The 27,256-nt window shown below is 47.1% G+C and overlaps 1 protein-coding gene across 1 annotated transcript in view; it reads left to right on the forward strand.

Annotated features, from left to right (window-relative positions):
• Positions 1-26,953, forward strand: part of LOC134352789 (tubulin polyglutamylase ttll6-like) — a 70,460-nt gene extending 43,507 nt beyond the window's left edge. Inside the window, exons 8-14 of the mRNA XM_063060256.1 lie at positions 870-1,051; positions 6,816-6,984; positions 9,342-9,515; positions 15,689-16,165; positions 20,074-20,503; positions 22,847-23,096; positions 25,309-26,953. Of these exons, the coding sequence (XP_062916326.1) occupies positions 870-1,051; positions 6,816-6,984; positions 9,342-9,515; positions 15,689-16,165; positions 20,074-20,503; positions 22,847-23,096; positions 25,309-25,348 (1,722 nt within the window). The 3' untranslated portion in view covers positions 25,349-26,953. The remainder of the gene's footprint in view (positions 1-869; positions 1,052-6,815; positions 6,985-9,341; positions 9,516-15,688; positions 16,166-20,073; positions 20,504-22,846; positions 23,097-25,308) is intronic.
• The last annotated feature ends 303 nt before the right edge of the window (positions 26,954-27,256 follow it).

A 27,256-nucleotide genomic window follows, 5' to 3' on the forward strand; every position in this document is an offset into this window, starting at 1 on the left:
GAGAAGTGCCACACCTGCACTTGGATCTCCTCCCTCACTACCATTCGGGGCCAAACGGTCCTTCCAGGTGAGGTGACATTTCACCTGTGAGTCTGTTGGGGTCATCTGTTGTATCCGGTGCTCCTGGTGTGGCTTCCTGTATATCGGAGAGACCCGGCCCAGTTTGGGAAACCACTTCAACGAGCACCTGCAGTCCATCCACCAGAGAAAAACGGGACCTCCCGGTGGCCACCAATTGACCTGGATGAGGAAGTGGAGGGATGGGTTAGTAAATCTGCTGATGACACAAAGGTTGGAAGTGTTGTGGATAGTGTGGAGGGCTGTCAGAGGTTACAGCGGGACATTGATAGGATGCAAAACTGGGCTGAGAAGTGGCACCCTACCTGGGTCACCTTCTTAATGGCTCTGGTCCAGGGCTCCAGCCAGCATTGTTCAATGGTCTTTGCCCCCAGACCCGTGCCTTTGTTTTTTTCAACTCGGCCTGGTTCAAACCAGTTAAGGTAGCTGACCCAGGCATTGAGCCTAATGAGGTTGTAGATTTCTTCTCCAAGTCTGTCACTTTACATTATAAATAGCTGCTTGTCTGAGAGTGGTCCCGGGTTAGCCAGTCGTTAGCTGAAACTCCTTGCGTCCACATTCAATTGCTCTGATTAGATAATCCCAGAGCTAGAATCGAAGAGTTCACAAAATGGAGGGTGTGCAACGACAGTCTCACAAAATGGCCACCTCCACCTCCTTTCAGCATGTGGCAAGAACAAAGACAGTTTGTTTGCCTACTTCCACTGCCCTTGATTCATTTGAATTCACTGATTTGTAGACTGTTGTTCTTTTTGGCCAACACTATTAATTTTTAATTATTAACGTTGCAGGTTAAGCATTCCCTGAGCTCTGTGATGGACTCCAATCTTGATCAAGAGGTGAAGGAGGATCTTCTTTATGATACACTCTGCATGATTAACCTTGCAGCTTGTGGCCGGCAGAAAGACTTGGAGGAAGAGAGGCCGCGAAAGAAGGAACAGCTGCCTAAGATCTGGTGGTCGTGGGAGTATAGGTGACTGAAAGACTGAAGAGTGCCACGTTGGGCAACAATAATTAATGAATATTCCTGCTCTCAAATTCAGCTGCACACACAAAGTGCTGGAGGAACTCAGCAGGCCAGGCAGCACCCATTTAGAACAGAGATGACGAGAAGTTTCTTTCGCCAGAGGGTGGTGAATCTGTGGAATTCATCACCACAGATGGGAATGGAGGCCAAGTCATCGGGTATATTTAAGGCAGAGGTTGATAGATCCTTGATTAGTCAGGGCATGAGGGGTTATGGGGAGAAGGCAGGAGATTGAGGCTGAGATGGGAAGGGATCAGTCGTGATCAAATGGCAAAGCAGCTTCGATGGGCCAAATGGCCTAATTCTGCTCCTCTTACGGAAATGAACAAACAGTCGCCATTTTGGACCGGAACCCTTCTTCAGGACTGGAAAGGAATAAAAAGGTGTGGGGAGGGAGGGGAAGGAGGATAGCTAGAAGGTGATAGGTAAAGCCAGGTGGGTGGGAAAGGTGAAGGGTGGGAGAGGAAGGAATCTGATAGGAGAGGAGAGTGGACCGTGGGAGAAAGGGAAGGAGGAGGAGTGCCCAGGGGAAGGTGATCGGCAGGTGAGAAGAGGTGAGAGGCCAGAGTGGGAAACAGAAGCAGAGGAAAGGGGGAAGGACTATTTCCCCAGAAGGGGAAGCCATACATGTGTTCAGAATAAAGAAGTGGGCAGGAAAATCATTGAAGACTGTACCCACCTTGCAAGTTCACTTTTCCAAAAGCTCCCTTCGGGAAAGCACCTTGGGTTTCTGAAAACAAGAGACCTCATGCCATCTCAAAAGATTTTTTCCCCTCAGGCAGTTCATCTGCTCAACCATCCTAGTTACTCCCCCCGCCCCACCCTGCGAACACCAACCCCCTCTAACTATTACCTTTCCCACCCACCTGGCTTCACCTATCACCTCCCAGCTATCCTCCTTCTCCTCCTCCCCTCACCTTCTTATTCAGGCATCTTCCCCTTCCTTTCCAGTCCCGATGAATGGTCTCAGCCCGAAATGTCGACTGTCTATTCCCTTCCACAGATGCTGCCTGACCTGCTGAGTTCCTCCAGCATTTTGGATTTCCAGCAACTGCAGACTTTCTTGTGTCAGAAGTTCCTCCTGCTGCTTAGAGCTGCAACAAAGGGGAAAGGAGGTGGATCCAGCAGGCAGGCAGAGGTGGAGTGAGGACTGTGGGCTAGACTGCGCTCGAGAGGACTAGAACATATCACCAAGGAAGTAATGCTGAGGCTTTATAAGGCACTGGTCAGACCGCACTTGGAGTATTGTGAGCAGTTCCGGGTGGTGGGCGGAGATACGTTTCTACCAAAGGAGGTGTAAGGTGCCCCTTCCCCCCTCTAGCCTGCAGGTCACCCTTGGACAAGATGTAGCACCTGGTTAGCCCACTGATCAGGGAGTAGGTGGTGGACAGTCGTATGAGCAGCCGGTGCAGATCGCAAGTCCTGGGTATGTGACCACTGACGCCAGGCAGACGATCTCTGAAGAGTATTGATAATGACTGGGGTCACCCGTCTTTTAAAGACACTGGCCCAGAAGAAGGCAATGGCAGACCACTTCTGTAGATAACTTTGCCAAGAGCAATCAATAGACAATAGACAATAGGTGCAGGAGTAGGCCATTCAGCCCTTCGAGTCGGCACCACCATTCCCTGTGATCATGGCTGATCATTCACAATCAGTACCCTGTTCCTGCCTTCTCCCCATATCCCTTGACTCCGCTATCATTAAGAGCTCTATCTAGCTCTTTCTTGAAAGCATCTGGAGAATTGGCCTCCACTGCCTTCTGAGGCAGAGCATTCCACAGATCCACAACTCTCTGGGTGAAAAAGTTTATCCTCAACTCCGTTCTACATGGCCTACCCCTTATTCTCAAATTGTGGCCTCTGGTTCTGGACTCCCCCAACATCGGGAACATGTTTCCTGCCTCTAGCGTGTCCAATCCCTTAATAATCTTGTATGTTTCAATCAGATCCCCTATCATCCTTCCAAATTACAGTGTATACAAGCCCATTCGCTCCAATCTTTCACCATATGACAGTCCCGCCATCCCGGGAATTAACCGCGTGAACCTCGACTGCACTCCCTCAATAGCAAGAATGTCCTTCCTCAAATTTGGAGACCAAAACTGTACACAATACTCCAGGTGTGGTCTCACCAGGGCCCTGTACAACTGCAGAAGGCCTCTTTGCTCCTATACTCAACTCAACTCCCCTTGTTACGCCATTAGCTTTCTTCACTGCCTGCTGTACCTGCATGCTTACTTTCAGTGACTGATGAACAAGGACACCAAGATCTCGTTGTACTTCCCCTTTCCTAACTTGACACCATTCAAATAGTAATCTGCCTTCCTATTCTTGCCACCAAAGTGGATAACCTCACATTTATCCGCATAAAAACTGCATCTGCCCACTCACCCAACCTGTCCAAGTCATCCTGCGTTATCTCAACATCCTCCGCACATTTCACACTGCCACCCAGCTTTGTGTCATCTGCAAATTTGCTAATGTTACTTTTAATCCCTTCATCTAAATCATTAATGTATATTGTAAATAGCTGCGGTCCCAGCACCGAGCCTTGCGGTACCCCACTAGTCACCGCCTGCCATTCTGAAAGGGACCCATTAATCCCTACTCTTTGTTTCCTGTCTGCCAGCCAATTTTCTATCCCTGTCAGTATCCTACCCCCAATACCAAGTGCTCTAATTTTGCCCACTAATCTCCTATATGGGACCTTATCAAAGGCTTTCTGAAAGTCCAGGTACACTGGCTCTCCCTTGTCCGTTTTCATAGTTGCATCCTCAAAAAATTCCAGAAGATTAGTCAAGCATGATTTCCCCTTCGTAAATCCATGCTGATTTGGACCGATCCTGTTACTGCTATCCAAATGTGCCGCTATTTCATCCTTTATAATGGACTCCAGCATCTTTCCCACCACTGATGTCAGGCTAACTGGTCTATAATTCCCTGTTTTCTCTCTCTCTCCTTTCTTAAAGAGTGGAATAACATTAGCTACCCTCCAGTCCTCAGAAACTGATCCTGAATCTATAGAACATTGGAAAATAATTACCAATGCATCCAAGATTTCTAGAGCCACCTCAAGTACCCTGGGGTACAGACCATCAGGCCCTGGGGATTTACCATCCTTTAGTCCCATTGGTCTACCCAATACCATTTTCTGCCTGATATGAATCTCCTTCAGTTCCTCCGTTACCCTAGGTCCTCCGGCCACTATTACATCTGGGAGATTGTTTGTGTCTTCCCCAGTGAAGACAGATCCAAAGTACCTGTTCAACTCGTCTGCCATTTCCTTGTTCCCCATAATAAATTCACCCGTTTCTGTCTTCAAGGGCCCAACTTTGGTCTTAACTAATTTTTTCCTCTTCACATACCTAAAGAAGCTTTTATTATCCTCTTTTCTATTCTTGGCGAGCTTGCCTTCGTATCTCATCTTTTTTCCCCATATTGCCTTTTAAGTTATCCTCTGTTGCTCTTTAAAAGTCTCCCAATGCACTGGCTTCCCACTCATCTTTGCTATGTTATACTTCTTTTTTATTTTTATACTATGCTTGACTTCCCTTGTCATCCATGGTCGTCCCTTACTCCCCTTAGAATCTTTCTTCCGCTTTGGAATGAACTGATCCTGCACCTTCCCAGAAGTACCTGCCATTGTTGTTCCACTGTCATCCCTGCTAGGGTATCTTTCCAGTCAACTTTGGCCAGCTCCTCCCTCATGGCTCCCCAGTCCCCTTTGTTCAACTGCAATACTTGACACTTCCGATTTTCCCTTCTCCCTCTCAAATTGTATTTGAAAACTTATCATATTATGGTCACTACCTCCTAATGGCTTCTTTACCTCGAGTTCCCTTATCAAATCCGGTTCATTACACAACACTAAATCCGGAATTGCCTTCTCCCTGGTAGGTTCCAGTACAAGCTACTCTCAGAATGGATCTCAGAGGCACTCCACAAACTCCCTTTCTTGGGGTCTGGACCAACCTGATTTTCCCAGTCTACCTGCGTGTCGAAATTCCCCATAACAACCGTAGCATTACCTTTGCGACATGCCAATTTTAACTCTTGATACAACTTGCACCCTATATCCAGGCTACTGTTTGGGGCCCTGTAGATAACTCCCGTTAAGGTCTTTTTGCCCTTACAATTTCTCAGTTCTATCCATACTGACTCTACATCTCCTGATTCTGTGTTGCCCCTTGCAAGGGACTGAATTTCATTCCTCACCAACAGAGCCACCCCACCCCCTCTGCCCACCTGTCTGTTCTTTTGATAGGACGTATACCCTTGAATATTTATTTCCCAGCCCTGGTCCTTTTGCAGCCATGTCTCTGTTATTCCTTCAACATCATATTTGCCAATTTCCAACTGATCCTCAAGCTCATCCACTTTATTTCTTATACTCCGTGCATGGATATATAATACTTTTAATCCATTACAGTACTCCCCTCACCTTTCACATCGATTCCTATTGCACTTGGCCATACTCTCCGATCCCTTCCTGAGCTTTCTGCCCCGTTAATTCTGTTGTCTTTCTTAACTTTCCTTATTCTCTCTTTCCCTTTAACTCCATCCTTATATTTCCTCTCCTCCCGCCCCACTATTTAGTTTAAACACACCCGTGTAGCCGTGGCAAACCTGCCTGCCAGAATGCTGCTCCCCCGCCTGTTAAGGTGCAACCCGTCCCTTTTGTACAATTCATCTTTGCCCCAAAACAGATCCCAGTGGTCTAAGAATCTAAATCCCTGCTTCCCCTGGGGCCATGGCCCAATCATGGCCATGGGACCAAGATCGCCCATGTCATACAGCACGGCACATAATGATGATGTCATGTGACCCTGCACATAATGATAGAAACATAGAAACGTACAGCTCAATACAGGCCCTTTGGCTGACAGAGCTGTGCCGAACATGTCCTTACTTTAAACATTACCTCGGGATACCCATAGCCCTCCATTTTTCTAAGCTCCATGTACCTATCCAAGAGTCTTTTAAAAGACCCTATCATATCCGCCTCCACCACCGTTGCCAGCAGCCCATTCCACGCACTCACCACTCCCTGTGTAAAAAAAAACTTACCCCAACATCTCCTCTGTATCTACTTCCAAGCACCTTAAAACTGTGCCCTCTCGTGCTAACCATTTGAGCCCTTTAACGTCAAAAAAAGATGGGCTGGCATTGGAGAAAGTCCAGAGAAAGTTCAAAAGAATGATCCTGGGAATGAAAGGGTTAAGTTTTGAGGAGCGTTTGATGGCCCTGGGCCTGTACTTGCTGGAGTTTAGAAAGATGTGAGAGGATCACATTGAAATCTATCAAATATTGAAAGGCCTTGGCAGAGTGGATGTAGAAAGGCCGTTTCTTTCTGTACGGGAATCTAAAACCAGAGGACACAGCCTGAGAATACAAGAATGTCCCTTTCGAACAGAGACAAGGAGGGATTTCTACGCTGGGGTGGTGAATCTGTGGAAATAATTGCAAAATATGGCTGTGGAGGCCACGTCATTGGGTAAGTGGAGGTTGATAGGTTCTTGTTTAGTAAGGGGGGGGTCAAAGGTTATGGAGAGAAGGCTGGAGAAGGGAAATATCTCAGCTGTGATGGAATTCTGGAGTAGGCTCGATGGGCTGAATGGCCTCATTTTGCTCCTGTGTTTTCTGGTCTTATGGCAAGAGATCGATTTTCAAAAGGAATAACTGACACCTCCTCTTTGCTTTCACATTAGAGCTGACAAGACACGAAACAACCAGGCTACCTGGGTGGAACAGGTGGAAAAGTACGAAGACGAAAACATGGGGAACTTCAAAAGGATCTACCCGAGCTCCACTTCAGAGAAATACGAGAAGTTCTTGGAAACAGTTGACTCCAAGGCTCGGGAAGAATATGTCAGGCAGGTTTACACTGCCCCTCCCAGTCCTGCCCCCTCCCTCCCTCTCCAGTGTCCCATCACCTGTCAAACGGTGAAAGGCTTCGAAAGAGTGGATGTGGGAGATACTTCCTATGGAGTGAGAGTCTTGGACCAGGGAACACAGCCTCAGAACAGAGGCGGAGGAGTGTCCTCTTAGAAAGGAGGAGAGGAGGAATTTCTTTAGCCAGAAAGTGGTGAATTCGTGGACTTTGCTCCACAGGTGGCTGTGGAGGCCAAGTCATTGGGTATATTTAAAACAGATGCTGATAGATTCTTGATTGGTCAGGGCATGAAGCGATAAGGGGAGAAGGTAGGAGATTGCGGCTGAGAGGGAAAATGGATCAGCCATGATGAAATGGCAGAGCAGACTTGATGGGCCAAACGGCCTAATTCTGATCTGCATCTTATGGTCTTAACCACATTCTCTACTACCCCTCTATAATCCCTCCCCAATCCTTTCACCTTCTTTCTAATCCCACACCACTTCCCCACTACCCACAACACAATTGTGTCGCGTTCTGGTTGCCTCATGATTGGAAAGGTGCAGAGGAGGTTTACCAGGATGCTGCCCAGATCAGAGAGCATGTCTTTATGGGAATGGGTGAACGAGTTAGGGCTTTTCTCCTTGGAGCGAAGGAGGGTGAGAGGTGACTTGATGAAGGAGATGAAAAAGGCATAGATCAAAAGGGCAGTCAGAGACTTTTTCCCAGGTTGGAAGTGGCTAATGGGGAAGGGGGGCATCATTTCAAGTTAATTGGAGGAAAGTATAGGGGCAATGTCAGAGGTAAATTCTTCACACAGAGAGTAGTGAGTGCATGGAACACCCTGCCAGGGGTGGTGGTAGAGGCAGATACATTAGGGACATTAAAGAGACTCTTAGATGGGCACATGGATGACAGAAGAACGGAGGGCTCTATGGAAGGGAAAGGTTAAATTGACCTTAAAGTAGGTTAAAGATTAGCACCACATCGTGTGGTGAAGGGCCTGCACTGTGCTGTCAGGTTCTATGTTCTGTCCCTCCACAGCTATCTATTCTTACCATCATTAAGGACCCCCACCACCCAGGACATGCCCTCTTCTTATTGCTACCATCAGGGAGGAGGTACAGGAGCCTGAAGACCCACAGTCAACGATTCAGGAACAGCTTCTTCCCCTGTGCCACCGGATTTCAGAATGGACATTGAGCCCAGGAACACCACCTCACTGTTTCTTGCAGTCTTTTTGCACTACTCATTTAGTTTAATTTTTAGTATGTTTCCTATTGCAACTTACAGTGTTTTTATGTCGCAAGTTTCACAACAACTTTCCCAATATATGTTAGTGATGTGAAACCTGATTCTGATCAAGTGTGGTGATTCATCACTGGTGATACGGAACAGAATCAGAATTTGGTTCATATCACTGGGGTACGTCGTGAAACTTGTTGTTACGTGGTAGCAGTACAATGTATTACATAATAATCAAAACTGTGAATTACTGTATATATATAATAGTTAAATTAATGAAGTAGTGCAAAAAGAGGGGGAGAAAAGTAGTCAGCTCGTGTTCATGGTTTCATTGTCCATTCGGAAACCTGATGGCTGAGGGGAAGGAGCTGTTCCTGAGTTGTTGAGTTTGTGCCTTCAGGCTCCTGTACCTCCCCCCTGATGGTTGCAATGAGAAGAGGGCATGTCCTGGGTGATGGGGGTCCTTGATGGTGGAGGCCGTCTTTTTGAGGCATCGCTCCTTGAAGGTGCCCTGGATGCTGGGGAGGTTAGTGCTCATGATGGAGCTGACTGAGTTCACAACTTTCTGTAGCTCCTTTCAGTCCTGTGCAGTGCCCACCCCCCCCCCCCACCATACCAGATGGTGATGCAGCCGATTAGAATGCTCTCCATGGTACATCTGTAGAGATTTGCAAGTGTCTTTGCAAACATACTAAATCACCTCAGCCTCCTCATGATATATAGCCGATGTTGTGCCTTCTTTGTAACTGCATCGATATCCTCAGAGATGTTAACACCCAGGAACATGAAATTGCTCACTCTCTCCTCTTCTGATCCCTCTGTGAGGACTGATGTGTGTTCCCTCGTCTTACCCTTTGAGGTCTGCAATCAGTTCTTTGGTCTTACTGACGTTGAGTGCAAGGTCAGGTACACTTCCCATTCCTATGTCAAAGAGCACCCCACCCCCCTCAATGTTAGACTCGCGGGTGATTCCTGCCCCCGGTACTGCTCCCTCTGGAACAGCTGAGCGTGCTGGCCCTACTGGGCAGACGGTTGGAACATTGAAGGGGTGGCAGAGGGCATTGTTCATATTGGTACAATGACTTGCTATTGAAAATCTCGCTATCTCTCTAGGCAGCTGCGCAGGGAAATTCAGCAGAGTCAGGAGCAGAAGGAAATGCTCCTCAAAGAACGGGGGTTCCCTGAAGAGAACCTGCAAGAAGAGTCCCAGTTGCAGAAGAATCCGACCCTGTTCATCTTGGTGAAGCCAAAGTCACCAGAAGGACTGCAGACGTCATCATCCTCCACTCCTGTAAGAGTTTCTCTTGGTTGACGTGCTAAGTCACCTTAGGTGGGACGAATGATTTAATCTACGAGATGTAGATGATTTCAGCTGAGCTGACATCTTGTGGATGATTTACAGCTCAGCTCAAAGCAACCTCTCAGCTAAGTCAAGATTGGGAATTAAATATCCAAGGATATCAGGTTATACGGTATGATAGGCAGGAAGGTAAGGGAGGTGGGGTAGCGCTGTAAGGATGAGATCAGTGCGACAGTGAGAGATGATATAAGATCTGAGGAGCAGAACGTTGAGTCCACCTAGGTAGAGATTAGGAACAGTAAGGGAAAAAAAATCACTGGTGGGAGTTGTCGATCAGCCACCAAATAATAACATTACAGTGGCACAGGCAATAAACAGAAATATCTCAGGCACGTAAGAATGGAACAGCAGTTATCATGGGAGACTAACTTGCACATAGATTGGGTGAATCAAGTTGGTCGAGACAGTTTTGTGGAGGACTTCATAGAACGCATAAATGATGGCTTTCTTGAACAGCGTGTTACTTAACCTACAAGAAAATGTGTTATCTTAGATCTGGTCCTGTGCAATGAGAAAGGTAAAATTAGTGATCTTGTAGTTAGGGATCCTCTCGGAAAGAGTGATCACAGTATGACTCAGTTTCCCATACAAATGGAGGGTGCAAAAGTAGTCTGGGAACACAGGCTATATGGTGGGACTATTGAGGAGCAGTGGTAGACTGTCAAAGAGATTTTTCACGGTGCTCTACAAAAGTATATTCCAGTTAAAAGCAAGGACAATAAAGGTGGGGCAGCCAGTCTTGGATAACTAAGTAAATTAAAGAAGGTGTCAAACTAAAAGCGTGTGAATAGAAAGCCTCCAAGAGTAGTGGGAAACTGGAAGACTGGGAAAATTTCAATCAGCAACAAAGACCCATCAAGCAACTAATAAAGAAAGGGAATAAGGAAAGAAAATAAACTAAAATTCTCTGGATTGTGGGCAGGTTCTGGTGGATTAGAAGACGGTGAATGTCACGCCACTGTTCAAAAAATGATGTAGGCAAAAGCAGGTAACTATAGGTCAGTTAGTTTAACATCTGTAGTTGGGAAAATGCTTGAAGCTATCATTAAAGAAGAAATAGCGAGGCATCTGGCAGGAAATGGATCCATCAGGCAGATGCAGCATGGATTCAGCAAGGGCAGATCCTGTTTGACAAACTTACTGGAGTTCTTTGAGGATATAACAAGTGCAGTGGATAGAGGGGAACAGATAGATGTTATTTACTTGGATTTCTGGAATGTGTTTGATAAGGTGCTGCATAAAAGACTTATCCATAAGATAAGGATGCAAAGAGTTGGGGTGATGTATTAGCATGGATACAGGATTGGTTAACTGAAAGAAAGCAGAGTTGGGATACATGGGTGTTACTCTTTTTGGCAATCAGTGGTGAACGGTGGTGCCATACGGGTCGGTGCTGGGCCTGCAACTGTTCACGATATATATTAACGATCTCGAAGAGGGAACCGGGTGTAGTGTATCGCTTAAGTTTGCTGATGATACCAAATTGAGTGGAAAAGTAAATTGTGCAGAAGATACAGAGAGATATGTATAGATAGGTTAAGTGAGTGAGCAAGGGTCTGGCAGATGGAGTACAATGTTGGTAAATGTGAGATCGCCCACTTTGGAAGGAAAAATGGAAGAGCAGATTATTATTTAAACGGTAAAAATTTCCAGCATACTGCTGTGCTGAGGGATTTGGGAGTACTTGTGCATGAATCACAAAAGGTTGGTTTGCAGGTGCAGCAGGCTATCACAAGCAAATGGAATACAGTATTGGCCTTCATTACCAGAGGGACTGAATTGAAGAGCAGGGAAGTTATGCTGCAACTGTACAGGGTACTGGTGAGGCTGCACCTGGAGTATTACATGCAGTTCTGGTCTCCATACTTGAGGAAGGATATACTGGCTTTGGAGGCAGTTTGATGGTCAGGTTGGGATTGGTGCGGGGAGAGTAGAGGGCAGTGCATTCAGTGGAGGAGTGAAGGAGTGATGAAGTCGATGTCCTGTCGGCAATTCAAGATGAGAAGATCCAGAGCAGGCAGAGAACCAGAGCGGGGAGTCCAAGGAGAGGAGGAGGTGAGTGAGGGTAATTTCAGAGATGTGAGAGCGGATCTTTTACACAGAGAGTGGCGAGTGCCTGCGGTGGTGGTAGAGATAGATACATTAGAGATTTTTAAGAGACGTTTAGATAGGCACATGAATGTGAGGAAGATGGGAGGATATGGACATTGTGTAGGCAGGAGAGATGAGCTTAGTTAGCTATTTGATTACTAATTTAATTGGTCTGGCACAACATTGAGGGCCGAAGGGCCTGTTCCTGTACTATACTGTTGTATGTTCTATGAAAGGACTCCTGCCCTCAGCTGCAGGGATATCTTTGAAGGAACGTCTGAGGGTCACGCCAATGGGTCTTTTCACTGCTTTAGCCTTCAGCCCAAGTGGGGCTTTGGTTCGGAGGTTGGGAACGCGAGCTGGCTTTCAAGTTAGCAACCAAACCTGTTGGCAGATGTTTGCCCCTGGCCAGACAGCTTGGTGTCAGCATGAGTGAGAGAGAGAAAGGATTCCAGTCTTTCTGCATGTAAGGATGTAATGCTGAGCCGTTATAAGGCAGTAGTGAGGCCTCACCTGGAGTCTTGTGTGCATTTTTGGGCCCCTTATCTCAGAAAGGATGGACTGATATTGGATGTTTGAATAGGCAGCTCAGGCAATGCATCACCAAATAATTAGATAGGGCATCAAAGGTTAAAGGGAAAATGGGTTTGAGAGGGAAATAGATCAGCCATGATGAAACAGCGGAGCAGACTCGATAGGCTGAAAGGCCTAACTCTGCTCCAGTGTCTTAAGTTCTTCCGGTCTTTCATATGGAGACTGTCCTCCAGTCCGCTGAAGGAGTCTGTTAATGAGCTAGACCTGGAGGTTCTGCATTGGTCGGAATGGACCATGGATGTTGTGTCCTAGCTGTCTACATGATGTGCAAGCCAGGGAAGTACAACACGGAGAGCAAGTTGTTGCCCACACAGCAGGCTAGCTCTCTCCATGCAGCTGATGAATGCAAAGGAATGGCAGAGATCGACAGTTTGGCATCAGTCCAAAGCGACTGGTTTTAAGGCGTCAGTAACCCACCTAGGTGTCTTCTCCTGTCAGTAGAAATGGTTCCGCCAGTCTTAGTAGCTCAGCCAGACGTGAAGGCCAGGAGCTGGACTTGGTTGTCAGAAGCCTGCCCTGCCGTGCAATGTGATCATGTCTGCTCTATGCTGACTACAATTCTTCTTTTCCTGTACTGGTTTACGTATTAATAAACAGCCAGTAGGTGGAGATTGTGTCTCTCTCAGCCTTTGGCAGTCCATCAGGGTCAAGCATATTTTGCTTCCAACCCACAACACACACACCAAGTGCTGGAGGAACTCAGCAGGTCAGGCAGCAACTCTGGTGAGGAATAAAGAGTCGATGTTTCAAACCGAGGATAAGACTGGGAGGTGGTGGGAGCGTGGAGGGAAGGAGTACAAGCTGGCAGGTGATAGGTGAGACCAGGTAAGGGGGAAGATGGATAAAGTTAGAAGCTGGAAGGGTTTAGGTCAGAGGTTCCCAATATCATAAAACCACAAGATATGGGAGCGGAATTAGGCCATTAGTCTGCTCTGCATTTCATCATGGCTGATCCATTTTCCCTCTCAGCCCCAATCTCCTGCCTTCTCCCTTTATCCCTTCATGCCCTGACCGACCTCTGCCTTAAATATACAAAAATACTCGGCCTTCACAGCTGACTGTGGCAATAAATGCCGCAGATTCACCACTCTCTGGCTAAAGAACTTTCTTCTCATCTTCCTATTCATCTCTAAAAGGACACCTCGCTATTATGAGGCTGTCCTCTGGTCTTAGACTCCCTACCATAAGAAACATCCTCTCCACATTCACTCTGAGACCCCTTGCTTAATTGTCCTGGTCCATGGCAAGTAAAAGGTTGGGAACCCCTGGTAGAGGTGGAAGAGTTAAAGGGCTGAAGGAGGGGGAATCTGATGGGAGAGGAGAGTGGACCATGGGGGAAGGGGAATTAGGAAGGGAAGAGGGTGAAGATGGGAAGGTCTTCATTGAGTTCACAACATCCAATCTGCTCTGGTACCACAGTATTTATGTGGGCTGTCCTGCTGAGACTCTGGACAATGCTGGCCCCTCCAGGACATTGATAGTTGGGTCTTAAACAACTGTTGGGTCATTGAATATCAGGGGTAAGCAGTTAGATGCCCTCTTGCTGGAGATATCATTACCTGGTGTACTGGTGGCATGATAATTTGGCTTCCTGGTGTCTGGCTATAACACTGAAGAGTCCCAAGCCTACTGTCTCCCCTGTACCACTGGGACCTTTCTTACCTGTCTGCTGTAGTAGTGAAATCTGCCCCAAAACCTTGTAAGTTATAATTCTTTGAGGACAAAGAAATCTGGTTGTGGGAAACAAGCTTCGATTGTGTAGAGCTTTTCATTGATGGCATGAACTTCTATTTTTCCAACTACCGGTAATTTTTTCCCTCCTGCTTCCAATTCCCCATTCTGGCCTCTTTTCCACATCTCCCTATCACCTGCCCTGGTACCCCTCCTCCTTCCCTTTCTCCTGTGGTCCACTGTCCTCTCCTATCAGATTCCTCCTTCCCCAGCCCTTTTACCTTTTCCACCTATCACCTTCCAGCTTCTTACTTCATCCCGCTCCCCCACCCACCTAGCTCCACACATAATCTTCCAGCGAGTCCTCCTTCCCTTCTCCCCACCTTTTTTATTCTGGCTTCTTCCCCCTTCCCTTTCCAGTCCTGATGTAGGGTCTTGGCCCAGAAACGTCAGCTGTTTATTCATTTCCGTAGATGCTGACTGACTTGCTGAGTTCCTCCAGTATTTTGTGTGTAGAATTCCATTTGCCTTTGCCATTATCTACATTACTCGCAGCCAACTTTCTGTGACCCCCCCAGCTCTCCCTGTACAGTAACATTCTGTGATGTCTCTCTCTCTCTCTCTCTGTTTAAAGGATATTTTTCTTTCTTACTCCTTTCACCATCATCATTATGTGTCATGCCGTATGATGTGGGCAATCATGGTCTTTGGCACTGTGGGCAATGGCAAACCTCTTCTGGGCCAGTGTCTTTACAAGACGGGTGACCCTAGCCATTATCAATACTCTTCAGAGACTGTCTGCCTGGCATCAGTGGTCGTATAACCAGGACTTGTGATATGCAGCAGCTGTTCGTACAACCAACCACCACCTGCTTCCGTGGCTTCATGTGACCCTGATCAGGAGGGCTAAGCAGATGCTATTCCTTGCCCAAGGGTGACCTGCAGACGAGTGGAGGGAAGGATCACCTTACACCTCCTCTGGTAGAGATGTATCTCCACCCCACCACCCAGCTACACCTTTAACCACACATTATAGTCCAGCTCCCCTGTGGCGTTTACCCTTCAGGGAAATATCTAAAATAACTCACACAAAATGCTGGAGGAACTCAGTAGGCCAGGCTACAGTGAATTCCAAATCACAACTGTCCATGTTAAAAAGAAATTACTTCATTGCCCCTCTGACCCAGGCCTAGGCTGATTCCAGACTGAACAAGAGGCCTGAGCGGAAATCCAGGAACTGGAATCTCAGTAGCCAAAGTGAAGAGATTTATGGCAACTTGAGAATTATCCTCAATCTCTTTCCTCCAGTTATTGACCCTCCTGCCACTGAAAGCTGTTTCTCTTGACCCACCCTCCAGTATTTGATTGCCTCTAATAAATCTGCCTTTATCACCTGTCTCAAAGGGCAGTAGCACTGGGGCTTCTCACATCTCACCACATTAAATGGTCCCCTCTCCCTGGGCCAGCTGCTCACTGACCTGTTCCGGTATCAGGAATGGCATTATTAGTGTCATGTTATTCTATAATATCATGGAAATAAATCTTTGACTACATCGTGTTCTTGTCACTGGTGCCATTGTCAAGGATTCTCCTGCACGCCTCTCTGAGTCTTTGAGGTGAAACTGAATGGTATTCTGAGCGTCACAAGTTCAGGACGTTCATCTGACACTGACTGCCAAGATTGTTTTTTACTGAGTGTTTTAAAATGCCAGCTGTTTTCAAAGTTTTTTTTCTTTTGTATCCTTCAGACCAGCCAAGTGCTAGGAATTGTCTCCAGCCCAAGCCAGCGAGCAGGCGGCTGGGAGGAGAAGAATGTGGGCCACAGCTGTGAATTGTCTCCAGGCAGAGCAGATGTTGAGCCAGAGCTGGTTTCTGAACAGAAGGCCGATGGCACAGAACACTGCTCGCTGCTCCAGAACCAATCCCAAGCAGAGCAGAAAGAACCAGGCCAGAAGCAGGAGCAGACAGAGGTTCCATCGGAGATCCCTGCTGAAGCACAAGAGGGAAATGCTGTGAGTGAGGCAGTGAACCAACCGGAGGCCAATGTGCAGAAGTTCCAACAGCAGGCCCAAGTCCTGGATAAACAAGAGGCCGAAGACGGGGATCAGCAGCAGGTTCAAGATCTGGTCCCACTGGAGCCCCAAGCTCTGCAAGAGGCCAAAGACCTGGCGCAGCAGGAGGCGGGAGATGAAGATGGGCAGGAGTCACAATCTCCACCTCTACTGGTAATGTTGCAGCTCTAACAAAACCCTAGTTAGACTACGCTTGGGAGTATTGTGTTCAGTTCCAGTCACCTCATTACAGGAAGGATGTGGAAGCTTTAGGTAAGGTGCAGAGGAGATTTACCAGGATGCTGCCTGAACTGGAGGACATGTCTCGTGAAGATAGGTTTAGCCAGCTGAGGCTTTTCTCTTTGGAGCAAAGAAGGATGAGGGGTGACTTGATGGAAGTGTATAAGACAGATCAATTGGACAGCCAGAGTTTTCTTCCCAGGCAGAAATGGCAAATGCCAGGAAGCATAATTTCAAGGCGATAGGAGGGAAATATAGAGGGGATGATAGAGGCAGAGAGTAGTGGGTGCATGGAACACCCTGTCATGGGTGGTGCTAAAGGCAGATACATTAGGGGCATTCAGGAAATGCTTAGATGGGCACATGATGATGGAAAAATAGAGGGTTAAGTAGGAGAGAAGGGTTAGATTGATCTTAAAGTAGGTTAAAAGTTGGTACAACATGGTGGGTGAAAAGGAATGCACTGTGCTGTGGTGTTCGATGATCTCTGTTCTAAATCACACATAGGCAAGTTGAGAATTTGAATTGACCAAGGCCTGTGTCAACAGGAAGCCCAAGTCATAGTCACAGAGCTATCGGTCCCTTTGCCCTAATGCCAACCACGATTACAGGGACTTCAGGACCTGAGTTATAGGAAAAGACTGAATTGTTTGGGACTTCATTCCCCGGGGCGTAGGAGGTGGAGGGGAGACTTGATTGAGGTATACAAAATGATGAGAAGTATCCATAGTGTAAAGGCAGGCAGGCTTTTCCCACTGAGGTTGGGTGGCACTGAACTAGAGGTCATAGGTTAAGGGTGAAAGGTGAGTGTTCAAGGGGAACCTGAGGGGAATTTTCTTCACTCAGAGTGTGGAATGAGCTGCCAGCGGAAGTGGTAAATTGTGGTTAGATTGCAATATTGAAGAGAAGTTTGGATGGGTCCATAGATGGGAGGGTAGGGATGGCTACAGTCCAGGTTCTGGACGACAGGACTCGGCAGCTTAATAAATTGGCACGGCCTGGATGTGCTGAAAGGCCTATTTATGAACTAAATGACTCTTTGGCTGCTAATCTGTAGTCAAATACTCTACCACTGAGCTTATAAAATTAATTTTAAAATGACAAAATTTTAGAAAATACTAGAAACTGGAGCAGACCATGAATTTTTTGGCCTCTGTAAGACCATAAGACACAGGAGCAGAATTAGGCCATTTGGCCCATTGAGTCTGCTCTGCCATTCCATCGTGGCTGATTTACTATCTCTCTCAACCCTGTTCTCCTGCCTTCTCCCCATATCATTTGACGCCCTGACTAATCAAGAACCTGCCAACCTTCGGTTTAAATATACCCAATGACCTGTCCTCCGCAGCCGTCTTGTGGTAACAAATTTCACAGATTCACCACCCAATGACTGGATGCATTCGATGACCCTTATAGGATTCCATGCATTTACAGGCTCTCTCAGGGTTAAGACAGGGTTCAGTTCCTGAGAACGGTCTATAAGATGGAAATGAACAGAAATAGTGCACGGGACAGGGTCACGGGAAAAACTACGACAGGGGAGCAAACAGGTGTGGCAAGAGCAGCTGCCAGCCTGTCTCACTGACCCAGTGAGAGGCTGAATTGAATTTGATTGAATTGAATATTATTTCTTACATCCTTCACATACACGAGGAAAAAAATCTTTATGTTACATCTCAGTTTGAATGTGCAATGTGTAAATTGTAGTAATTTGTAATAAATAGTATGTCCAGTAAGTTATACAACAGTACAGTCAATATAGCTCAGAAATACAGTTGTGTCAGCGTGAATTAATCAGTCTGATGGCCTGGTGGAAGAAGTTGTCCTGGAGCCTGTTGGTCCTGGCTTTAATGCTGCGGTACCATTTCCCGGATGGTAGCAACTGGAACAGTTTGTGGTTGGGGTGACTTGGGTCCCCAGTGATCCAGCAGCCCCTTTGTACACACCTGTCCTTGAAAATGTCCTGAATCATGGGAAGTTCACAACTACAGATGTGCTGGGCTGTCCACACCACTCTCTGCAGAGTCTTGCGATTGAGGGAGGTACAGTTCCCATACCAGGCACTGATGCAGCCAGTCAGGATGCTCTCAGTTGTGCCCCTGTAGAAAGTTCTTAGGATCTGGGGACTCATGCCGAATTTCTTCAACCGTCTGAGGTGAAAGAGGCGCTGCTGTGCTTTTTTCACCACACAGCTGATACGTACAGACCACGTGAGATCCTCGGTGACGTGTATACCGAGGAACTCGAAGCTGTTCACCCTCTCAACCCCAGATCCATTGATGTCTCCATTCCTCCTGTAGTCCACAACCAGCTCCTTTGTTTTTGCGACATTGAGGGAGAGGTTGTTTTCTTGACACCACTGTGTCAGGGTGATGACCACTTCTCTGTGGGCTGCCTTGTTATTATTTGAGATCAGGCCGGTCAGTGTATAGAGAGTCTGTTCAGTGGTCCCATCACTGCTCGGTCTGAACCGGCCCCCTGATTGTAGTGGCTTGGCTGGATGGAGAATGCAGTGTGGGGAGCGAACACCAACTTACAGAACCACCAATGCCATCTGGGGCACAGGCCTTTGACAGCAGCTCGCCAGAGTCCTCCATCCTGGGAGTCTTTCAACCTGTTCCCAGGTGTGGCCCATCTTCTTGGCATATCCTTCCTCTGCCAGGGATGGAGCTTCTGTTGGGGTTTCTGTAGCTCTGGGTTTTTAAACCCATGCCCAGGTGGCGGGGTGGTGGGAGTGAAAGCAGTTGGGAAAGCTCCATTCCCACAAGGTAGAAGATTCCTGCGGCGTCGGAGAGTCATAGAAAAATACGGCAGAGAAGCAGGCCCTTCAGCCCATCTAGTCCATGCCAAGCCATTTTAAACCGTCTATTCCCATCGACCTGCACCGGGACCATTGCCATCCATATCCCCTACCATCCGTGTACCTATCCAAACTTCTCTTAAACGTGGAAACCGAGCTCGCACGCACCACTTATGCTGGCAGCTTGTTCCAAGCTCTCCCCACCCTCTGAGTGAAAATGTTTCCCCTCATGTTTCCAGCTGGCAAATGCAGTTACTGATTTGCCCATCCTGAAAGAAACTGTTCGAGTTTTGAACAGATACTAATGGGTCCCTTGCAATTATTTTCCTAGAACATTAGACTGATCCAACACCGTGCCTTTTCTTTAAAATATCTCAGTCAGGTTAGACTGAAATGTCTAGACAGAGCGGACGTGGAGAGGATGTTTCTGAAAGTGGGAGAGTGGAGTAGCAGACAGTGCAGCCTCAGAAATGAGGTTTGTCACTTTAGAATAGAGATGGGGAAGAATTTCTTCAGCCAGAGGGTGGTGAATCTGGAATTCATCGCCACAGGCGGCTGTGGAGGCCAAGTCATTGGGGATATTTAAAACCTATCAAGGCTCTTGATTAGTCAGGGCATCAAAGGTTATGGCGAGAAGGCAGGAGAATGTGGTTGAGGTTATAAATCAGCCATGATGGAATAGAAGGATGTCCCTTTAGAACGGAGATGAGGAGGAATTTCTTTAGCCAGAGGGTGGTGAATCTGTGGAATTCATCGCTACAGACGGCTGTGGAGGTGTACTTAAAATAAAGGTTAAGAGGCTCTTGATTAGTAAGGGTGTCAGAGGTTACGGAGAGAAGGCAGAAGGCTGAGGTTGAGATGGACAATAAATCAGCCATGAAGGAATGGTGGAGCAGACTCGGAGGGCCAAGTGGCCTCATTCTGTTGCTAAGATTTATGGTCTATCTACGAATAGGTTATGAGGTCAGCACAACATTGTGGGCTGAATGGCCTGCAAAATTATGTGTTCTAAACCTTTCATCTATATTTCTGTTTTCTTCAGAATACCCAGTCGGAGATCTTCGAGGAGCTTGACCAGAAGAGCACAGTTGTTGGGGAGGAAACCGAACCAGCGGACGCGTGCAACACGCTGCCGGTCGAAAGCACAGAGCAGAATGGGAGCTCGAGGCAATTCCTCCCTGAGGTCCAGAGTCAGCCCAGGAGCCAAGGTGGCCTCGAGGTCCAGGCGTTCCCCCAAGAGGGGCAAAAGGCCGCAAGAGAGACGCTGAGTGCAACGGGCAACCCGCATGCCGCCTCGAAGGCCGTCAAGAAGTTGTCTAAGGTCCTGAAACGCAACCGCTGCCAAGTGGGCCTGGCAAGCAATGTGAATTGTTCCGGACAGACTGATGCTGCAGGGCATGCTAATGTCACTGAGGAGATTTCAAATGCACCTCGGGATCAGCGTGATTCCTGTTGCGACTGCTGGGGTTACAGTAAGTGAAATACAACCTTTTAGCCTTCTAAACTCGAAATCTGGGTTTCCTCACTTGCAGGGACTCCACAGTTTGTGTTCTCAGTATTACTTGTTTAGTCTTTGTATTTGCACAGTTTGTCTTCTGTTGCACATTGGTTGCTTGTCAGCGATTGTGTGTACAGTGCCTCTAAAAAAGCATTCGTCCCCCTTGGAGGTTTTCATGTTTTGTTGTTTTACAACACTGAATCATAGTGGATTTAATTTGGCTGTTTTGACACTGATCAACAGAGAAAACCTCTTTTGTGACCAAGTGAAACCAGATCTCTACGAAGTGCTCTAAATTAATTACAATTATTAAACACAAAACAATTGACTACATAAGTATTTTTCCCCTTCAAGTCACTATTTAATAGATGCACCTTTGGCAGCAATTATAGCCTTGAGTCTGTGTGGACAGGTCTCCATCAGCTTTGCACATCTGGACACTGCAATTTTTCCCCTTCCCCTTCCTTCTTTACAAAACTGCTCAAACTCTGCTGGATTTGCATGAGGATTCCGTGGGGCAACACCGTAGCGTAGTGGTTAGCGCAATACTTTACAGTACCGGCGACCCCAGTTCAATTTCAGCCGTTGCCCGTAAAGAATTTGTATGTTCTCCCCATGACCGCGAGGGTTTCCTCCGGGTGCTCTGGTTTCCTCCCACAGCCCAAAGACCTACCGGTTGGTAGGTTGATTGGTGGTTGTAAAACTGTCCTGTGATTGGGCTGGGATTAAATCGGGGGATTGCTGAATGTGTGCTAGATTTTATTACAGCCTTGTGGGCTGAGCAAAACTGAAGTATTAGTTGTTGAATTAAGTGTTTCAGGAAACAATTAAGTGTCCAACGCGTCACCAGCACCGGACTACCAGCCATCAAGGATGTATTCCAAGTACAAAGTACAGTAATTATCAAAGTATGCTTACGGTGCACAGCCTCGAGGCTCATCTTCTTGCAGGCAGCCACAAAACAAAGAAATGTCAGAGAGCCCACTTAAAGAAAGCAGCCCACGAAACAAGACCATCAGACATGCAAAGTCACGTAAACAACAGAAACCACAAACGAGTAACGCTCAGAACATCAAACATCAGAACGCAGGATCCCCAGAAGTGGGTCCACACCCACGAGCCACCCGGGGGTGAGTGAAGCCGGTCCAGGAGCTTACCCACCATCAAGGGCCAGTAACGTCAGGGAGGATCCCACCCACCCTGCTCACGGACTGTTTGTCCCTCTCCCATCGGGGAGGAGGCCGCATAGCATCCACGCCTGGACCACCAGACTCAGAAACAGTGACTAACCCCAACACTAACCCACACCCCAACCACCACCACCTGATCATTTCCTGTCAGAGTCACCTTCTGTACAGACACTCAGTGATTCAGGAACAGCCTCTCCCCCGTCATCAGATTTCTGAATGGACATCGAACCTGTGAACACTAACTCACTATTTTCTTTTTGTCTTTTTGCACCACTTGTTTAATTCTTTAATTTTTTATATACTTACTGTAATTTACAGCTTTTATTTTCTATTGCAAGGTTCTGCTGCCGCACAACGACAAATTTCATGGGATATACTGATGGTATTAAAGCTGATTGTGATTTTGAGACACTCCTGTGCCTAGAGTCACTTTATGCACGTACAGTCAATCCATGTATATAAGCTATCTTATGTATTTATATTTATTGTGTTTTTATTATTATTATTATTGTGTTCTTTATCTTAAGGAGTTTATTTTAGTAGTGAGCTAAACATCGATTTGTCGAACTTCTAGTTTTCTTCTTCACCATTCCCCATTCTCATTTCTCTCTCTCACCTTATCTCCTTACCTGCCCATCACCTCCCTCTGGTGCTCCACCATCGTCCCCTTCTTCCATGGCCTTCTGTCCTCTCCTATCAGATTCCCCCTTCCCCAGCCCTTCATCACTTCCACCAATCGACTTCCCAGCTCTTTACTTCACCCCACCCCCTCTTCCGGTCTCACCGATCACCTACCACCTCATACTTGTTCCTCTCCTCCCCCACCCTCAACGTCTCCTCCCTTCCTTTCCAGTCCTGATGAAGGGTCTCAGCCTAAAGCCTCGACTGTTTACACTTTTCCGTAAATGCTGTCTGACCTGCTGAGATTTTCTGGCACTTTGTGTGTGTTGCCTTGGATTTCCAGCATCTGCAGATTTTCTTGTGTTTGGCTTGGTGTGTTTTATTTATCTCCTGCATCCCATCCAGAGTTATGATTATTTCGTTCTCCTTGACACTTGTGTACTGAAAATGACACTAAACAATCTTGAATGTTTTTCGATAGCTAAAGTATTCAGTTCATACCCCAGACAGGATCTGCTGCAGGAGCTGGTTACGGGACAGTGCCGTGGAACCCGACTGCAGGAACCCGCCTGAGCACCAGCAGAATCAAGTTGCCGAGAGGTTTCCCACCGCGTCTGCCTATCCCGAGAGGGTGACCGAGGACAGGAGCGGAGGGAAGCTGTGCGTGTCCTCCGAGCCCCCAGCTTTGCTCCTCCGTGGCTCTACCTGTTCCACAAAACGCAGGATTAGACAAAGGGACCTCAACAGTCATGGCAGGTAAAAACAAAAGGTGAACGCCAGAAGTTTTCTCTGGGGTTTCCTCTGGGTGCTCCGGTTTCCTCCCACCGTCCAAAGACGTACCGGTCAGTAGTTTAGTTGGTCATTGTAAATTGCCCCGTGATTAGGCTGGTGTTAAATCGGGAGATTGCTGGGCGGTGAGGCTCGAAGGGCCGGAAGGGTCAATTCTGTGCCGTCTCTCAATCAATGAATCAATCAACCTAACCCTCCCCTCCCGCACAGCCTGCCATTTTCCATCATCCGTCAGCCTATCCAAGTGTCTGTAAAGCACCACAGTCAGCGTAATGCCTTCAGTGCCACCAGGTTCAGGAACAGTTATTACCACTCAACCATCAGGGTGAAGGTTCAGGAGCCTCTGGTCCCACACCACCAGGTTCAGGAACAGTTATTACCACTCAACCATCAGGGTGAAGGTTCAGGAGCCTCAGGTCTCACACCACGAGGTTCAGGAACAGTTATTACCCCTCAGCCATTAGGGTGAAGGTTCAGGAGCCTCAGGACTCACACCACCAGGTTCAGGAACAGTTATTACCACTCAACCATCAGGGTGAAGGTTCAGGAGCCTCTGGTCCCACACCACCAGGTTCAGGAACAGTTATTACCACTCAGCCGTCAGGGTGAAGGTACAGGAGCCTCAGGACCCACACCACCAGGTTCAGGAACAGTTATTACCACTCAACCATCAGGGTGAAGGTTCAGGAGCCTCTGGTCCCACACCACCAGGTTCAGGAACAGTTATTACCACTCAACCATCAGGGTGAAGGTTCAGGAGCCTCAGGTCCCACACCACCAGGTTCAGGAACAGTTATTACCACTCAACCATCAGGGTGAAGGTTCAGGAGCCTCAGGTCCCACACCACCAGGTTCAGGAACAGTTATTACCACTCAACCATCAGGGTGAAGGTTCAGGAGCCTCAGGTCCCACACCACCAGGTTCAGGAACAGTTATTACCACTCAACCATCAGGGTGAAGGTTCAGGAGCCTCTGGTCTCACACCACCAGGTTCAGGAACAGTTATTACCCCTCAACCATCAGGGTGAAGGTTCAGGAGCCTCTGGTCCCACACCACCAGGTTCAGGAACAGTTATTACCACTCAACCATCAGGGTGAAGGTACAGGAACCTCAGGACTCACACCACCAGGTTCAGGAACAGTTATTACCACTCAACCATCAGGGTGAAGGTTCAGGAGCCTCTGGTCCCACACCACCAGGTTCAGGAACAGTTATTACCACTCAACCATCAGGGTGAAGGTACAGGAACCTCAGGACTCACACCACGAGGTTCAGGAACAGTTATTACCCCTCAGCCATTAGGGTGAAGGTTCAGGAGCCTCAGGACTCACACCACCAGGTTCAGGAACAGTTATTACCCCACAACCATCAGGAAGGAGGTACAGGAGCCTCAGGACCCACACCACCAGGTTCAGGAACAGTTATTACCACTCAACCATCAGGGTGAAGGTTCAGGAGCCTCAGGACTCACACCACCAGGTTCAGGTCATTTATTACCCCACAACCGTCAGGAAGGAGGTACAGGAGCCTCAGGACCCACACCACCAGGGTCAGGAACAGTTATTACCCCTCAGCCAGGGGTGCAGTGCTGCCGGATCTCACCGGAGTGCCACTCCAGCACCTCTGTAAAAAATGTCAAAATATACAAGCGGGGAATTTAACAGCGGCCGCTATAGTTCATTGGAAAGAGGCTCATTTTCTCTTTGTGTTGATAGGAAAAAGAGTAGTGAGCAATGAATGAGAGGAAATACATTTCCAAATCTCCCAAATGGCTGCTCTCCCCTGTTAACATTTCTCACTTACAAAATACGGTATTTTCTATTCGTACAGATACAATTATAATTTCTGTAAAGATTCAAGCTTCTTTCACTTTTTACATACTTAAAGACTAAACAGGATCTGTATTGGTCTAACCATGTAATACACGATGTGTGAGGATATTGTGAATATCCACACACACAGGTACACTTCCTGCCTAACCATTTCTGTGAGAGAAACGGTACGAGGCAGAGTTGCCAACCTACCACTTTTGATACTAATATTCACCAATATTCGTGGCTTTACCAATCGTTCATCAGACGTTCTTGTTTCATACTTGATTACTTGGTTCCAATTTAGGTGGCTGAAAGTGTAAAAAACTTATTTGCTTTGTTTCTGTTATTTTTATACCTGCTTAGGAACACTGCTCAGCACTGCGGGCCCTGCTGTCTGCTCTGAATCAGCCGTAGAAGTAAGGCTACATCTGTGGTGGTCGCCAATACAAAAGTAAATTTTTCTCACTAACAACCCTATGGCTTCTAAGCAAACAACATTACCTTACTTGCTTGATAATTATATTTTATGATAATTAGTGAGTACAACCATGCAATACTTTGTCATATTATTAAATTAAGTATTATATGTTTTATTGTACCAGTTATACACTGAAGTGTAGTGATAGGCTATAATCTTGTTAATGTCGTAACTATCACTATATTTCTGTGGAGCTTGGGAATTCATGTATTTCTTTCATCTTGGTTCAGTGCCTGACATTATAAGAAGCCCTATTCACATATATATGTCACACCCAATTTGTATACCTGCTCAAGGCGAGTGAAGAGGACGGACGAGTGCAGGAGCGGTCGGCGATTCCGGGACGGCGGATACCGGAGTTCGACGGTTCGGAGGTTGTTGGAGGTTCGGAGGTCGTTTGTGGACGGATCGGGGAGGTGTGAGCTCCGACGACTTAATCTGGTGCACAAAACTGACAAATTTACTGAGTGGCACCTTTGTTTTTTTTTGTGTCCACTAACCACACCACAAAAAGAGTTATAAAGTGTAACTTAACTGTACATTGTGTATTGTCTGATATTTTACAGTGTGGGCTTGTATCGGGGTGCATTACGTGGCGTCTACGCAAACGTGAGTACACAGTTTGGTAGGGCCTACGGCAGTTCCCCTGGACGGACGTGAGTTGATCGAGCCAAGTGTTACATATCTATCCAGCTAGGGTGCCTGAGACTTTTGCACACAGCGCTGTATTTGTCAACATGGAGCAGAGAGCGAGCTTGTAAATCTGGCAGGAGCAAAGAATGTTGGGAATGGCGAGGGTGGAGCACCGCGGGAGGGGTGTGGGACAGGTGGCAGAGGAGGAGTGCCAATGCACTTGGATGGCATGGTTGCAGACACACCCAGCCCTGAGACACCAGGCAAGGCCATTTGATTCCAAACAATTGGTTTATTGGTCATTACAGATGTCTCTCTGGTGCTTCCCACTCACTGCCTCTCCCTTCCCCTATTCCCAACCATGATCCCCCCCTCTCCCAGTCCACAATAGAGACCCACATCAGAATCAGGTTGATCACCACTCACGTACGTAATGAAATTTGTATTTTTTTTGCAGCAATACAGTGTAATCCATAAAATCACTACAGCACTATGCAAAAGTCTTTGGCACGCTATTTATATATATGTTTGTGTGTGTGTGTCTGTCCCTAAGAATTTGGCACAGTACTGTACGTACTTTGATAGAAAATTTTTCAAAGTTCCAAGTTCAAAGTAAACTTTCACTTTTCATCTTGCAGGCGGTAACAGTCCACGTTGGCAATGATCTGCAGAAAAACCGCTTCAGCCATTTCTAGGAGATTCAACGCCTCTACAGTGCACTGATGCCCCTGTCCACTTACGCTCCAGCCTCTTCCGTCTTGGACATGATACGACACCGCTTAAATTTGAGAAGAAATCATTTTATAACTTACTAATCTACTGAGTGGAAATTTTAGTCCTTAACTTCCTACTTTTTGTAAATGTATCTGTTTCCAAAATGTATTAAATATATTTAAAGCTTGCAAACCACTGTAATGTTGCATCAGTTCTTTTGCCTCCCCAGTAGATAACGTGTTGATGATATTTTACCTGTATGGTTGAGGGAGGGAGAGATAGCGGTGGGAACATTGACACATAGAAACAAAGAAAATCTACAGCACAATACAGGCCCTTTGGCCCACAAAGCTGTGCCGAACATGTCCCTACCTTAGAAATTACCTAGGGTTACCCATAGCCCTCTATTTTTCTAAGCTCCATGTTCCTACCCAGGAGTCTCTTAAGAGACCATTTTGTTTCCGCCTCCACCACCACCGCTGGCAG

The sequence above is a fragment of the Mobula hypostoma genome, chromosome 10 (genome assembly GCF_963921235.1).
Source record: "Mobula hypostoma chromosome 10, sMobHyp1.1, whole genome shotgun sequence".
In the NCBI taxonomy this organism is placed as follows: domain Eukaryota; kingdom Metazoa; phylum Chordata; class Chondrichthyes; order Myliobatiformes; family Myliobatidae; genus Mobula; species Mobula hypostoma.